General features: G+C 35.9%; 1 protein-coding gene across 2 annotated transcripts in view; it reads right to left on the bottom strand.

The window, feature by feature from the left end:
• PIBF1 (progesterone immunomodulatory binding factor 1) overlaps positions 1–16,733 on the bottom strand; it is a 131,542-nt gene that overhangs the window by 108,921 nt on the left and 5,888 nt on the right. For both annotated transcript variants that reach the window (XM_064504766.1, XM_064504765.1), the window contains exons 5-7: positions 12,306–12,425; positions 4,189–4,322; positions 2,052–2,160 (exon numbers count right to left, since the gene is read on the bottom strand). In XM_064504766.1, coding sequence (XP_064360836.1) covers positions 2,052–2,160; positions 4,189–4,322; positions 12,306–12,425 — 363 coding nt within the window. The remainder of the gene's footprint in view (positions 1–2,051; positions 2,161–4,188; positions 4,323–12,305; positions 12,426–16,733) is intronic.

Here is a 16,733-nt window from a genome sequence, read left to right on the forward strand (position 1 = left end):
AAAAGTAGCAGTTAAAAATCACTGTTATACTACAGTATTGCAGATAAAGAGACCCTAAAGAACATAATCTCCCTTGAATCCTCTGGGGAGTGAACGGTCTTATTTATTCAGTTACCAGAGTGTTAATGCTCAAAGATCCCTCATTTGATCCTTGCCTGGACAAATACAGAAGTCAAGAACAACCTCCCTGTGCAGTGTCCCTTCTGTATCACATATGGAACAACCAATCAAAGAAGTTATGATAACAGATACTGAAGAACAGAAGCTTGCATTGGTATAAACTATCAAAGGTCCTATAGACCAAGTCAATGGATAGGGAAACATTCTGTCTAGTTCCTTGACCCTACAGTTAGGAAATAGGAAACTCTCAGTGTCTGAGAAGGCTTTTAGTCATTTTCCCAGTAGAAACACTTTCACAGACCAATTGAGACACTTAAAAAAAAAAAAAAAAAAAAAAAAGACAGACCTAGCAGACGTTCCTGTCTATCAAGCAAGCAGCACTGGAGTGGAAGCACAGAAAGAAGAGGTCCTAAATACCAGACCTTATTCCTAACACAGTATTAAACCCTGTAGAGGAAAGGTGAAGGAAGAGCTAAGCAACTATTATTTTATTAAGAGACAGAGAAAACAAACTACACGTACATTTTTCTTAGACATCTATAGGCCACAGCAAAACATAATCCATCTAGTAACTCTGCTTTACTGTCACTGATTAGTGGTCAGAAAAGCTAAAGTAAATTACAAATAGTTCCATCCTCTTTTGAGGATAGAGCATATTGATAGCATTCAGCCTTGACTGGCAAGTTCTGCTCTCAGGCCTCCCAGGTTCCTGAGCCTAGCAGCAGAGTTTAGAAGAGTGGAGCAGAGTAAGATTGAGCTAGAGACCCTAAAAAAAAAAAGTACATAAATCTAGGGAAAAATGGAAAGCACTTGATGGATGTGGAGAGAGCTGGAACACGTCATAGCAGAGCTGCTGTCCAGTTTGAAAGATCATAGCAATTGAGAGAGGTTTCTGATAACTGGAAACCATCTTCAAGAAGAAAGATCCAGGGAACTATAGGCTGGTCAGTCTGACCTCAGTTCCTGTAAAGATTGTGGAGCAAATCCTCCTTGAAGTCATATCCATGCAAAAGGTGACTGGAAGCAGCCAGGATTGATTTACCAAGGCCAAGTTGTGCCTGACAAATGTGACAAAAAGGCCGGCTCTATGGATGAAGGGACAGCAGTTAATTTTGTTTACCTGGATTTTTGCTGGGCTTCCAACAGTCTCCCAAAACAACTTTATGGCCAAATTGGCAAGATATTGTTTGGAGACAGGTAAAGATGAGTTGAACAAGCTGAACATGAGCCAGTGTGCCTTTACCGTAAAAGAAGGCCAGCTGCCTACCAGGCTTTATTAAGCAACAGTGAAGGCAGCTGGTTGAGGAAAATGATTACTGCCCTGAATTCAGTACTAGCGAGATCACAGCTGGAGTGCTGTGTCCCATTTCAGGCTCTCCAGCGCAGACAGACATTCACATACTGCAGCATGTCCAGAAGAAGTCCACCAAGATGGTCACAGGCTGCAGAACATGATGTACAAGGAGGGGCTGAGAAAACTTTTTCCAGCCTTCAGAAGAGAAGGCTGGAGGAGGGATAATCTTTTTGCAGTCTTCACTTACCTAATCAGAACATACAGAAAGACAGAGTCAGGCTTGTGGAAGCACACTGACAGGACAAGAGGCAAGAGAAACAAACTGCAACAACTCTGATTAGATATTGCAAAAACTTGTTCACAAAGAGGGTGGTCAAACACTGGAACAGGTTGCCCAGACAGGTTGTGGAATCTCCATCCTTGGAGATGCTCAAAACTTCACAAAAGCCTGAGCAAACTGATATAAGTTGGCTCTTTTGGGAGAGGGGGAGTGCCAGAGCAGATGACCTCCTGAGGACGCTTTAACCTAAGTTTTTCTATGATTCTATAGGTGTTCCCAAAAGATTTGATTAGGCAAACAATCAGATTCTTAAGGTCAAAAACTAAACTATTATTGAAATAAGAACTTCAAGTTTACCTCTTTTGATAAGTCATTTCTTTCTTTAGCTTGTGCTTTGTGAGACAACTCCAATACTTCATATTTTCTTCTGAGTTCTGACAATTCATGTTCAAATACATCTCGTTCACTGTTAAAATGAAATGAAACTATTAGTTGCATACAGTGAAACAAACAAAATTCCTATGCATTTGTAATTTAGTCAGCCTTCTTTTAGTTCATGACACTGATTTTTTTTGTCCAGTTACTCACAGGGCAACTAGTGATTACAGTTTTTTACTTCTTATCACTTGCAACAGCATGTTATTATATGAGAAAATTCTCTTCATTTTGAAGCATTTAAGCAATAGTCCTAAATTATAATATAATAATCCTAAATTCCTATCCTAAAATTACTGCATCCTCTTAGTATTCTTCGTCAGTTCAGCTTTGGGCTATACATTTGTCCTCTTAGCAATAGATTATAAATTCCCATGTATATCCTTTTAAATTTGTCAAGCTTTTGATGCTCCTTCCCCATTTTCTTGAATCTTTTGTAGGCATTAAAGTTGGATGAAAAACTAAAGTGACTTCATTCCCATCTTCCTAATCAAACAGAAACCAAGAGATAGTTGTTCTCAATTGCCCCTCTCCCTTATATACAATCCCTTGATGCCAGAGGGAATTATACTACTCTTCTCATATTTAAAATACACATGACACAGCTGCAAAAATTATGTTTGTGTCCTGAATAACAATGTTTCCACATGCACAAACCAGCAGCTCTATGTCTGTATCTCACCCTGTCAGAAGAGTGGAATGAATGAGCCAGTATGAGCTTGCAGTCTGAAAGAAAGCTAACCAGTTTTATATTAATAGCGGTAAAAAAACTGAGATACCTTGTAGTCTACCAAAACTAGAAGATTTGACATAGTCTGCAAAGGATTTTTAAACCCACAGTTTTAGTCAGAAAAAATCTGGAAGTGATTAAATCCTGCAACGCTCCCAAATATCCTCATAAAGGCATGCCAATAGCGCTCTCCCCCTCCCCTTCATCTGTGCCTACTCTGATGAATACAACCTACTCTCTCAAATATAGTTTTGGCACGTTTATTCATGCCTTTTTCAACTCAAGACTATTTTAATGCACACTGTTAAACACTGGGGCCATTCACATGAAAAAGTTATTACAGTCCACTTATTAGATGCAGTTGCACATGGGAAGCAAACCATAGCATCCATCCATCCTATTTGCAACAAGCTTCCAGATAGATTTCAAGGTTGTTTAAGTACATATGGCTGTGAACAGTTATCCAAAAGACAGACTCTCCTTTAAATGACTTAGAGGCACAGTAAAGATCAATAAATGTGCCTGAGCTCATTCAATACGAACAGCTAGGGAGCTGACGAGCTGCTTTCTATTCAGAATCCCCATTTTGAGCCATTCTCCAACAAATCTGCCAAAGCCCAGATTTCTTGAACTTGCAAGCACATTGAAAAGGCCATTTGGGAGCTGGACTGTGAAGTATGTGTGTATGCGTGTATTTACAAGCTCATTTTTCACTGTTCTGCAGTTGTTGTTTGAGGTCAGCATTCAAAGCATAGGCTAGAACTCTAAAACTTACATTTCTAAAAATGAAGAGAGATGCTGGAAATTCTGGCAATTAAATCAAGCCATTGAAGTTAACCTAAGATTCTCTGACAAAGGGTTCTCATAACAGCCCTTTCAGGCTTACGCTTACAAAGGTACTTTAAGTTGCTTAATATTAATTCCCAAGGTCCTGTACCCTTTTATGATGTCACTATGCAAGTAGCACATCATAGAGCACAGAGCTGCTTGTTAGATTATAACTATTAAACTAGTAAAAAATAATGTTTGTTCTGAGATATTTGGCATCAACAGGTCCTACTTAAAGTTGCAGCCAGGCTAGTAGACTGTGAAAACACAGTAAGTATCTAAATACAAGCTTTTAAGAAGAAAAATGCATGCATCAGATTTCAGTGTTGTTCATCTCACGACTGTGATATCCCACATGACTGAATATCAGTCCTGGATAACTGAACTATTAGTGGATCCAGGTAAGGAAAAATATTTGAGGTAGCCAACTTCAACCTTGATTTACCGAACTACAGACTTTCTGTTAATACTTGTGTGTACTTGAACTATTGAGATACCTACCATTTTACTTTACCATAGTTCTCCTGTCTGTAATCACCTTGCTGAATCATCCGCTTTGTATCAGCCAGTTCCAGTGTTAAACGCTGACATCTAACCTCAAGGTCTGACCGAATCCTCCTCTCATCTTCATAGCTCTAAAAGTTAACACATACTTTAAAATGACAACAGCTGCATTGATATTTAACACCCCCCACAAGCAGTCTAAGTTTTGTGAAGTCTACTTACAAATATTTAAGTGATAGTATTTTCATTTGTCTCAATTTTTAGAAGTCTAGCAGGCATCAATAAGTAAGCAGCTATACTGATACTGTATTTATCTTATTCTAAGTAGCTCATTAACATACCTATTTTTTTCCTAATGCATTTATCGCTTAGCCTAACTTCACTCACCAGCGACCCTCAAGTGTACTACTGGTGGTCTACAAACCTACAGTTGTGTCACACCTTTACAATATTTTCAAATAAGTTTGCTTGTGAAGACACTTTCTGGTCCATCTAAGAAAAAACCCAACAACACTTATTCATTCATCTATCAGCATTAATTTCCATTTTCTCCTTTCTTCCTTCCCATATAGCTTGAGACACTTACGATAATCATAAAAAAAAGAACCAGAGCAAGAGAATGCACAAAAAGCATTTGTCTTCTAAAACACTGGTCATTCCTTCTGAAGATAATGGGGTAGCTTCTTAATCATTGTACTGTTTTATCCTACAGGAATAGGGGACTACTGTACCTTAATGTGAGGTCTTTACTCCATTCATCTGATTTTTCTCTACAAACTAGATATTTAATTTCACAAATCTTACCCTATTTGCTTGTCCAAAATGCTGCACCACTTACTAATTTCTTTCAAATAATAGTAATAATAAATGCACATCCTCCTACATTAGCGAAAACTGATGGACAGTAAAAGAGTTGCTCATTAGAAACTTGACAATACCTCCAGCATCCAGGCATTTTCCCTAGTAACCTAACTCCAGCCTTCATCCAAACTGACACTTTGTATTACCGTTTTCTAAACTAGCTAACAGCATCCTGAACACACTTATATTTCAATATATACCAGCAGCCAAAGACAGGACTGGTGTGTATTGTTCACTCTTGAAGTGCCTCTTAAAAAAAGATCACCATTTCTGGGAGAATAAATTAGTAGCAGCCTACTGTGCACTTCTGTATTGTACATAACACTAGGCAAAACTGTAAGTTAAAAGCAAGAGGAAGATGACTATACTATTTGTAAAGTTTACAAAATCCACAGATTATATTTAAAAAACAAAACCCATGTCCGATTGCCATATGAGATTAAAATTAAAGTGTACATGCTGTCAGGGCATGTGTGCAGTTCTCAGTTTCTATTTTATCCTGTGGCAAAATACTTTTACTGTTATCTCTGCATAGCGGCTCCAAATTTCTTATCTGGAGACAAGTATGTTCTGAATCACAATTTCCTCCCTGTAGGTTCCACTCAGATCAAACCTTCCCCTTCCAGTATTTTTTTGTAAATAATAACCTCCGATACTCAAATCAACATAGTTTTTAAACACTCTTCTCAGAGGACTGCTAACTTCTGTTTTTTTCTACCATGGTTCATAAATGGCATGCTTGATAATTGATAGTGGATGCCTGATCAGTAATGATAACTTCATTTGGTTATATCCAAGGAACATCACACAGAAAGGTTTTGTATTTGGCTCCAACGAATAGTTTAGCTCACTGCCTAAAGACTGCCTTATGACTACAGAACCAACCACTTACAATAAATGTATTTTGCAGCAAGTAAGCAGTTGTATAGGTGCATAGTTTTTCAAAATACACTGAAAGCTGTATTTTATACAGATGTGTAAGTGATTCCTAAACATGGCTTGTAAGGGGTGTAAGTACAAGGACAATACTCTACAATAGGGATGGAAAGACAGAAAGAACACTGACCAAAATTCACAGGCACCATGAACAGATAGACTGACAGAATACTTTCTCAGAAAAGCACCTAAATGCTTGTAAGACATGACAGAAAAGCTCACTGAACTACAAATCATGCTGTAACTATTCCACTGACAAATATAAAAATTTAGTTTTCAGAATTACAAATGCAATAAAATCCCAATAAAAACACTCAAAGTTTTCCTGAGGAGTTTGGACAGCAAATCTGTAAGAACATATAATCTAAACACATTGTTGCTATTCAACCTAATGTATTGGTATATGGCTTATTTTTGTTTACCCTAATTAATGATATACATTAAACAAATTAAGACTACAGAAAACTGTTTCTTCTCATCATATTTTAAAGCCATTAATGACCCAGTATTTTTAAAGATGGCGTTGCCATGTTGGTAAAGCTTTTGTCAGATGTTTTAAGGCATTAGAATTTCAAAACAGGTAATATAAGGGTACAAGAATCCAAGTACCCTGTTAGGCATGAAAGCACAACTTGAGTTAACCCATCTTTCAGTAAGGTACGTTGGTAAGGACGCTTAAAAGTTGAGCACAATTTGGAAGCCGAGTTCTGATACAATTCCTCTGTGAAATCCCATGCCATTCTGCTGCTAATACCATGGCTGCTGACATTCTGTTAATACCATATTAGAATGTGCATTTCCTTTGCAAAAAGGGTGAGCTATTGAAGCTCTTACAATGATATCCATAGAAGCACCTAGAAGACAACTACTTAAACTATGAAGTTAAAATTGATGAACTATGGCTGTGTTTCCAAGCAGGCTTCTGGACAAATCTGACATAAATAGCTCAAAAGTGCCAATTATCAGAACAATTAGACACCTACAAAATTTGTCCTTTCTAGCAGTTGAGACTTAAAACAGAATTTGAATTATGTGCAATAAATCAGTTATGAACTTCCTGTAACAACATGATAATTCCACACGACGAGGAGGGAGCTAAATTCTACTTTTAAAAAGTGATATTAAGACTTACTTGAAGTATCAAATTGTTGAGCATATAATTAAACAAAAATATTTTTAGATTCAGTATACTTGCCGAATACTAATTACACTGCATAGGTCACCATTTTCCAATTGCACCATCTTGTAGGTGTTAGAGACATTTTATCACAGGACAAATGTAACAACGCAGCTTAACAAACTTTCAGTCTATAGGCAAACACAAGAAATAATTTGAGATGTGTATTTCCAGGTAACAGATACACAGAATTCTATACTTCCGCAGCAGTAAGTCTTAAATACATGCAATCAGGCTGTCTGTAGAAAGAATAAGTGTTATTTAGATAGGGATGAAGTTAGTTTATTTTTTAACTGTCACACACACTGAACTGATTTCAAGATCTCTGCACTGAAACAGCTTTACCTCTCAATTTGTCTTCAAGAGAGCTTGAAATTTTGATGAATAGCTTTGTCCTACTGAAGCAGTAAGGGAGTTTTAAAAAGGATCAAAATACAGAGTGTATTCAAGGACATGAATGAGGTCTTGGAAAGTATACCAAGAAATAAAAATAACCAATTTAAATAAGTCTACAAACCTTAAAAAAAATTAAAAGAACACAGAGTACTTATTCACAGGGAACGTGATCCATGGTAATCTAGCCAGCAACGCCTAGATTTTCTTAAGTTTCTTACTAACCTTTACTGCTACATGGAGCACAAACTCAGATCGATGAGACTGGCAGAACAAATGAACCTGCCCTATAAGATGGGTAGGCAAATGTTTAAATAAATTGTTATTACAGCTGTCCAAGACACCCAATAGTAACCAGTGCAGGTGGTTTCTGTAGATCATGCACAGTGGTCCCTCCCAAGAAGGGCTTCCATTTGATTTACCAGCACTGATGATAGGTGGCTGCTTCAAGTGAGAACATTCTGAGCTTGCCTGATCTGCACCATTTAAATCCCAAATCAGCTAGAGAAAACTAATGATCATTGGATCATTACAGACCTCAGTTTTTTGGTATTAGGCTTCACTTTTATCCTCCATCTTGAATGGACAGCAGCTTATAGCAGTCACTGAAACAAACACGTATGTAAATTCTGAGTACAAAAACTGGATGACATACTTTCTGAAAAAAGCTAGTGAGACAATAAATGACAGGGATTAGCTGATCTTGCAAAAAAACTTTAGTGATAAGAAGATAAACAACGGAAATTAATAGATTTGTCATCCAATGAAGCAGAAGTACCACAACTTCTTAACACCGTCTACAAACACACCTATGGAAGAAGCAATCCTGCTTTTCGGAAGCTTATTTAAAAGAATTTCATCTTTAAAGGATCACTCACGCAAGTCAGTTTTCTGCTTGTATTCTAAGGTACCTTAAATCTTAGGCAAGTACAAAACTACTATGGTGTTGTAATGTTACAAACAATTCCCTGAAGTTATTCTGATCAGCTGCTGCTCCTTCATAAAGGCAATATTTTGCCTCCATCTGTTTATATAGCATATATCCAAATACTACAGGCCAACTTTTTTTCAAAAAATTGAATAAAACTGCCCAAATGTCAGGAAGAAGTTGTGTATAACTGGACAAACAAGTTCTAGTATGTTGATATGCAATTTGTAACCTGCCAAGGATTGTAGATAGGACACTATCTGCCACTAAAAATGATAAACAACAGTGTTGAGATACTTTGAGAAAAAGACACTTTTTTTCTAAGATGGGGAAGTTCTGCAAGGAAGGAAAGAAAGAAAATCTCTGGCTCAGGTACCTCCTTCTGCAAAGGAAAGTAGGAAAAAAAGGCACCTTATCTCTGGATCTGACCTGAAGAAAGTCTACACTTCAGTGAAAAGTGCTTCAGTGAAAAGGATCCTGGAGAAAGCATAGCATTAAACACAGAATTAAGCCAGTTGATCCATGTTAACAAGAACCAGCAGTCTATACAAGGCACAGCTATATATCAAGAAGCATAGGAGGCTGTCAGATAGAAAGGGAACTTTAATAGATTTGTAAGTTTTCTTGAGGCTTGAAAACATCAAACTGCTGCCCAAAGCTAACTGTTGTTGGTAGAATATGGTTCAGAAAAAGTTGCAAAGAAAGAGATAAGCAATAACAAAGGAAAGCAGGCATATATCTCACCTAGGACTAAGGCCTCATCTGTCCTTTCCAGAGAGATTTAAAGGCCAAGTAATCAAAACACTGCTTGAAAGAATTGGCTTTTGGAGGCTGGGGAAGGGTTCTAGAGTGCAGTCTTAAGTTACAGATGTGCAACCTTCTAAACAAATCCCAGGGAGGACTATGTTTCTGTAGTGGCAATAGTCGTCTCAATTTTGAAACTGTTGGATGCATCTAGTGCCACAGGCCCTTCAGATGGAATAGTTTATATAATCTTCAAAGAGTGAACTAAATGTTTTTCCTCCAGTTCGGAATCTTTATCTCAGAAAATAGTTAGATTTAGCTAGAAAAACTTAACAGTTTTTAATCCTGATTCAGAGGCTAGGCCTAGAAGAGATCTTTGTCCTACATAAGGTCCAGCTTTGTCTTTAAGTTAACCACAGCTTCTAGGTAACTGTCAAACTATAGATTAGATTGTGAGTCCTGATGGCAACCGCACAGAACAATTTATAACTAAAGATCTGATAAAAAGACAAACTGTATCAAAACTGAATTCTGGGAAGAGATATCAGCAAGCAACTTACAGCCAAAATAAAGTAATACTTCATCTAGAACCATGCCTCCTATACAGGAACGCAGAATTGCCTTCTCTGACTCTCTTAGCCTTGACAGAGGGATTAAAAAAAAAAAAAAAAAAAAAAAAGTAAATTGTATCTGAGGGAAGGCTCTAACCACTTTTGAACCAAATAACTCTGAAAATAGTATACCGATGTCCAGTAAGGCAACTCCCTCATCAGAAGTTGGTTTTGCTTCTGGGAAGTTCCTGGTGATACATTAACATAGAAGAAAGTTGAGTTATAGTATTTTATCTCCAAAGAGGGTGGTGCTAGTGTTATTTGTACTTGATAGCAATATAGAAATAAAAAGGAAGAATAAATCATTTAACAATATTAAAAAAGAATTCTTAAACCTAGAATAAACACACTTTGTTGATAAGTTATATAGCGAACAGAAATACTATTAGAGAAAGCTTAAATTTTAAGGAATATTGGATAGAGAACCAGCAGAAGGATTCAAAGAAGAACACAGTATTTATTTAATCGTAGGCAAACGAGAGACTTCAGCAACTACATTTCAAATAGATGGAAGAATATGTTTAAAATATCACAAAAAAGAAGGAGGATATGGGAGGTTAAATAAGACTATGAATAAAATTGAACTTTATTTCCCACTGATGATCTTCCTCATAGGAAAGCCTGAGTTTACCAAAGGAGCTCAAGTGAATAAGTCACACCAACAGCACAAATCGAAACCATTTCTTAGTAAGCTGCAAGGGATGCTTGTTTATATTAGCTTTAGTATATTAAGTACATTAAAGATGCTAAAGTACTCTTACTCATTGATGATGCTCCTTTTACATTATTATCAGAAACAACCTGTGGTACCTTGTAACAGTAATCTCATCAGGTCATTAGGTCAAATGCGAAATTGCTAGAAGTGAAACACAGATGCATAAATCTGCCCATACACAAAATACTGCATATCAGGTCACATTTCATTCAACACCCAAAACATGATCTCTCTACACATAACAGGAGAAGACAGTTTTGTTTGTTTTAACTAGAAAGTACATATAGAACAATCATAGTAAGTGATCTTATCTGAAACTTTAGAATTCTAAAGACCCATCGTCATTACTAACTGTAAGCCCTTTTTTACTTGTGACATTTCAATACCTGGATTTCTTGTTTAAAAAAAAAAAAGTGGTATTCATTCTCACTAATCACTCAATTTAAGCATAACTATGCAAATGGAATACCAAACAACCACCACAATTCAATATGGGCAACATTCTGCTGCTTTCATCAACAGAAAAGTTTCAAATCCACAGCGCTTTTAAGAATAATTCAGTTGGAAAGGTCAATACTGCCACCATGTGTTAGGAAGGAACAAAACTACAGAAATTCAAACAGGAAAGGAACATCAATGTACCAAACAAAGTGATTAATTATTATCTACTCTCCTGTTAAACTGCTGCAGCAAAAATTATTAAAATTATTATTAAAAATTGATGTCACTCAAATCTTACAATTCTATAGGAGGATTTGTAGACTTTTAAGTCAGAGCACATTAGACATACAAGGAAGGAAAGCGCTTACATAAATCAAAGTTGTATCATTAAATTAAGCTCTGTTACGATCAAAGACGAAGACAGAAAATACTGAAGTATATAAAAGCATGGTATTTTATTGACAACTACTTTTTTCTTGGCTGAATTTGATCAAAAAGAAATGCAAATACTAAGAATTTCACAAGATAACTCTGTATAAATTAGTCTTTTTACACCTGATTATTCCATAAATAAATTTCAAGGAAGAAAGATGTAGTAACCAAATAAGAATTTCAGAAATAGTAAAATGACAGTGGCATCTAATCCCTTGTCAACCATGATTTAGGTAAGAGTTTCAACTACTCGACGTACTTACTGGAATTCCAGATTTCTGCAAAATTGACCTAAAAAACTAATCAACATCCTAGCTGTATTTTTATATATGAGTTAGGATGGAATAAATATTGGTAAATATCTTAAACAAAATTCTCAGTATACTATCTCTTTCAACTTCTTTACTCTGAAAAGAAAAATTAAATGTATTTAGATAAGATAAAAATCCCTAAAAGAAATAAAGAGAAATAATTAAAACATAAAAAGAATTCTAAAAAGTGTTTATACATTGTTATAACAAAAGGTGAGGTAAATTATCAACAAGACACCATCATCTCCAGAAACCTACACCAGTCATTGTGTCTTCAACTATTCATAGAGGGATCTCCTGCCTCACCTTCACTCCCTTGAAGTTTGCCCTCAAAAAGCAGGAGATGGCTGGTATGAGTCTATCTTAAATCAGTAGCAATCTCATCAGCAAATCATGCAGGGTAGCATATATAGTAGATAGCACTCCCCCACCACCCCAAAAACTTAAATTTTTCCTGTTCCAGAAAAATTATATATGTATCCAGTAATGATTTGGAGTATAAATTTCTGCTGAAGAAATATTCACTCTTTTTTTTTTTCAGTTGAGATAATTAAAGCACACACACCTCTGTCAAACACTTCAGCTGGGACTTGTATCCATTTAGTTCTTCCATTAGGCTTTCCTTTTTCACCTGTAGATCATTTAGTTCTTTTCTTAGCAAATGCACTACTTCATAGAATCGAATCTAAAAGAACAAAACATATATTCAAAAACTGAGACCAACAAAGTTGCACGATTACAATCGCCAACAAGTCAACTTCATTCTATGGCAATAATTTACAAACAATTTTTAGTTCATATTGATAACCTTTTTTGGATTGTTTAAAGCAAAGACAATAGCTTTCTTCAGCCTTTGACAAAGCAGCTAAGAAACACTGATCTGTGTTTAGCAGCTAATGAAAAAGAGAAATACAGGTAAAGATGCACAAATCTGTTCAACTATGGCAGCTTCCCGTCAGGCTGCCCGATTTAAAAAAACAAAAAACAAACAAAAAAGCACACACCACACACACAACTGATGTAAGCATTCATATGGTCCCTTCCTCTTCCTTGTTTTAATTCTAGAGCCTATCTGATTAGCAGTAAACCAACTTGCTAACCCACCTACAACCAACATGCATTTTTGGGGGGGTGTGAGCAATGGAGAGAGAGATTAGTTTTGTTTCCTTCAGTTCAGCATGTTAAATCTGCTCCCTTTTCCTCCAGAGAAGTGCCAAAGCAAGCAAAGGAAATGGAGGTAACATATAGCCGGGAGGGAGTAAAACACCCTTCTTCCCCCCCCAAGCATAACATGTTGTTATATAGGTTCAGGTGCATCATGTAACTAAGCTGATAATATATTTGGTTGCTGTGAATTGCATTCTGAGGCATCCAACTTGAAACCTTTGGTCTCGGGTTCTCTGGAACTATACCCTACCTAAACCTAACCCAAATGACCTCAAAAGAATCTGTTAGACAGATTGTCTAACAGACAACAGACAACAACCAGTTGTCTAAACCAGCTCACTACAACATAATGCCAGCTGTAATGCCAAGAAAGTGGCAAAACCCCACAACTGAAGACAGAAAGGGGAAGGTCTGCAGCAACTCAGACTCAATCAGTTTACGCTACCACCAAAACAGAGCTTGGGACTGTTGATTCTATTCCATTCCAAAAGAGGGCAGGCCCCTAAATTTCAATTACTACTTGAGGCCTCTCCCATAATGCATTTTGTAGGTAAAAAGCTCCCCAGATACACAGATAATGCCAGGATAAACAGATAAATATTCAGCAGCTTAGAGTCTTGCAAAAGGATTTTAAATCTATATAATACATATATATTAATACTAAAGTCACCCTCTTCCCCAGCACAATCAGAGGCATAGTCTCAGACATCATACATCAAACTTTTCAAGCACATTTCTACTAAACAAGAATAAATATTAGTAAATGCTATAGTAAAAATAGAGTTAGCAGTAAAAAACAGGAAAAAGAGACAGAGGAAAGAGCTTTTTCAATATACACACTATTCCAGATTATTACTCCCAGATTAATTTGATAACTTGAAATGTTTATTTTGGAGAGTGAGAAAAATTGACAATTAGGCATTTTCTTCATGTGAAGACTGCCACTTGCTTCCTCATCACTCACATATTGTTTGATATATGATAAAAAAGGAATACAAGCAAAAAAAAAAAAAAACAGATAAAAAGTATTCAAGAGCAATCTAATACTATAGTTCCATGCAGAAAGGAGAGTCTCTGTTGTGCCAACTGTAAACAGCAGCAGACAAAGAAAAGTGTCCAAGTATATTGTTTATAACTGACAACATACAATTCTAGAAAACATGGAAATTTGACGTGTAAATAGCAGTGTAGTTTGCTTCACACAATAAGCCAAGCATGCAATACTACTAAAATACTACTAAAAGATAAGTACTAAGGCAAAAGAGTAAGATCTTCTAGTAAGTAGTATGGTGTTATTCTTCCTCTCTAGTTTTTCTAGACACTGTGTTCTTTGAGGATTACACTTGCTTGAATTTGTTGTGCAAGATCTATTTTTCATTCTTACTTTCAGATGCAAGACAAACATAAGCTAAAATAGAATATACTTTTACATTTATAACCTAGCTTTTAACAAAAAAATACAAGCTTTCCTAAAGCACAGTTATCTTAAAAAAAATTAAGATGGCAACAAGGGATACTCATCCATGGTGTCTAAGTTTACTCATAAAATGAATAAAAGTAAGGACATAAGTGATAGGTTTTTTGAAACTAGAATACAGTAAGACCAAGATAAGATGGGATAACTTTTTTGTTCATGTTCTGAGAGTACCAAATTACAATTTCCACTGAGATACTACTGTTTAAACAAACTATAAATTACATTTCTGTTCTGAGAAGTGAACCAACTGTGTATTATCTACATTACTATATATTACTGACTAAAATGTGTTACTATTTTTCTTGCAGTATTCCATTCCATAAATATTTGAGTTTTTTCACCTATATCTATGAAATCACATTGTTTCTAATGGGTTTGCATGAAACTAAACAGTCAACCTATTTTTGCTGATTCTTTCCAACTCTCCTCCCCCCCCCCCGCCCCGAAAATGTTCAACCTTATTACAAGTTCACACAATGTTATTTGTGTGGAAGAAAAAAAGTCTGTTGGCATGCCTGCTTACTCTTGAACTATAGCAGGCATCTACTTGCTTAAAAAAAAAAAAAAAAACTTCAGAAATGCACATGCAATACAACGAGTAAGTATAACAAATCTCTAACTATAGCTTCTGCTGAGTACAGTTTTCTTATATCTAGATTCTTTTATAACTTATCTGATTACTTCTGAAACTGAGTAGTTTGATTTCAGTCAAACCCTCTTAACTTTTTGTCAAACAGTGGTCACAAGAAATTGTAGAGTTCTTTTTCCTGAAACAGTAAGGTTGATTCTCTCCAGCTGGTAACTGTTTAAAGCTTTTTTAACTACATGTAGCTTTTCCCTAAAGGTTTTATATTTTAATCAGAATTGCTTAGGACATCTGACTTACACCACTAGCCACCAGGCAGTCTCTTTACCTCCCAAACCCCAATAACTACAACCGATTACTCAGCTTCAAACGTAGATGACAGAGGGGATACAGATATCAAGGATACACATATGCACAGCCTTCCCAAGAAAAACCTCAATCCATGGTAAGAAAAACTGCAAACTAATGTAGCAACTGAGGGGAAGGCTGTAGCACAAATTCAACTCGTCTGTTATTTGGCTTGCTTGCTGGGCCATAAGCATTTGTGTAACTCAGCAGATGAAGCACATATTGCCACTTGCCAAGTCAATACAGGAAAAAAAACTGAGGTGGGATTTAAGGGTCAATTACATATCCTAAAAATTATGAATTTACATAGATATACTATAAGGAAAAAAGTCACGGTTTTCTAGGTGATTTTTATAAACATCTTAGCATATGCCCACTACATTTTGATGAAAACTAGAGTGAAGTTGACAATGGATGGGAGGCGTGGAGGGCGGAGAAAGAATTTTAACTTGACTTCTGTTATTTGAATCAGCTAATTTCATATAGCTTCATTTAATTACCTTCTTAAAAAAGAGAATGAGCTATTGTTCACAAAATCATGTCACTGAAAGACATGGTGATTAAAACTAATAGAATTAGTAGATATCACTTTTAACAACTCATTTTCTTTGGGGATCAGAAAAAGACAGCAAGATTTACTTATTTTTAGCTTACTCAAAATTGAATAAAAAATTGAGACGTTTCTGAAGACTGAATTGGTTAAATAAACCAAAAGGTAGATGTAGAATATTCTACAGGAGAGCAAACAAGAGGCTTACAGCTCCACTGAATATGTTCAGAGATTCAGCTGCCAAGCAACCAATTTCTACTAGGTCAGTGGCATCGTGTAATTTGAAACTTTACATATTGTTTTTAAAAGCATTTTCATAAATGCATGCTTTATATATGTAAGTTCAAAATAAAATTACATTTTTAAGGGAAAGATACTTAAGAGATCATTTTTCTTTCATCATCCACAATAAACATTGTTTAGTCTTTTCTCTAATCTGTTACCATAGCACCCCTTTGTGGAAGAAAAGCTGAAAAACATCTCACATTTGTTATAATTCTAGTATTTTAAACTTGCAATATCCTTATACATAGAAATCTGTATTAAAATACTTCCTGTACTTAGTCTGGTATACTGGCTTTCAAATAAAATGTAAGCATTATATATACATTTACTTGAAGGATAAAAGGCAGTATTTTAACTCTGATAAAGATGAAAACTCTTCCCTCGCCCCCAATTTAAGTCTGGAAATTCCTTGCTCAAACGTTTCCTAAATGGAACTCTTCCTTGCCAAAGAGAAGTTTACCCCAGTATTAGCACTGCCTGAAAAATGCACAGTTCCTCTTTAGGAAAGCAAAGCAAATTAGTTTTTTCCTAAAAGTCCTTTGCCTGGTCTTCAAAAGCCAAGTGGATGCGTAGACAGGAT

Source organism: Dromaius novaehollandiae, chromosome 1 (assembly GCF_036370855.1).
Source record: "Dromaius novaehollandiae isolate bDroNov1 chromosome 1, bDroNov1.hap1, whole genome shotgun sequence".
In the NCBI taxonomy this organism is placed as follows: Eukaryota; Metazoa; Chordata; class Aves; order Casuariiformes; family Dromaiidae; genus Dromaius; species Dromaius novaehollandiae.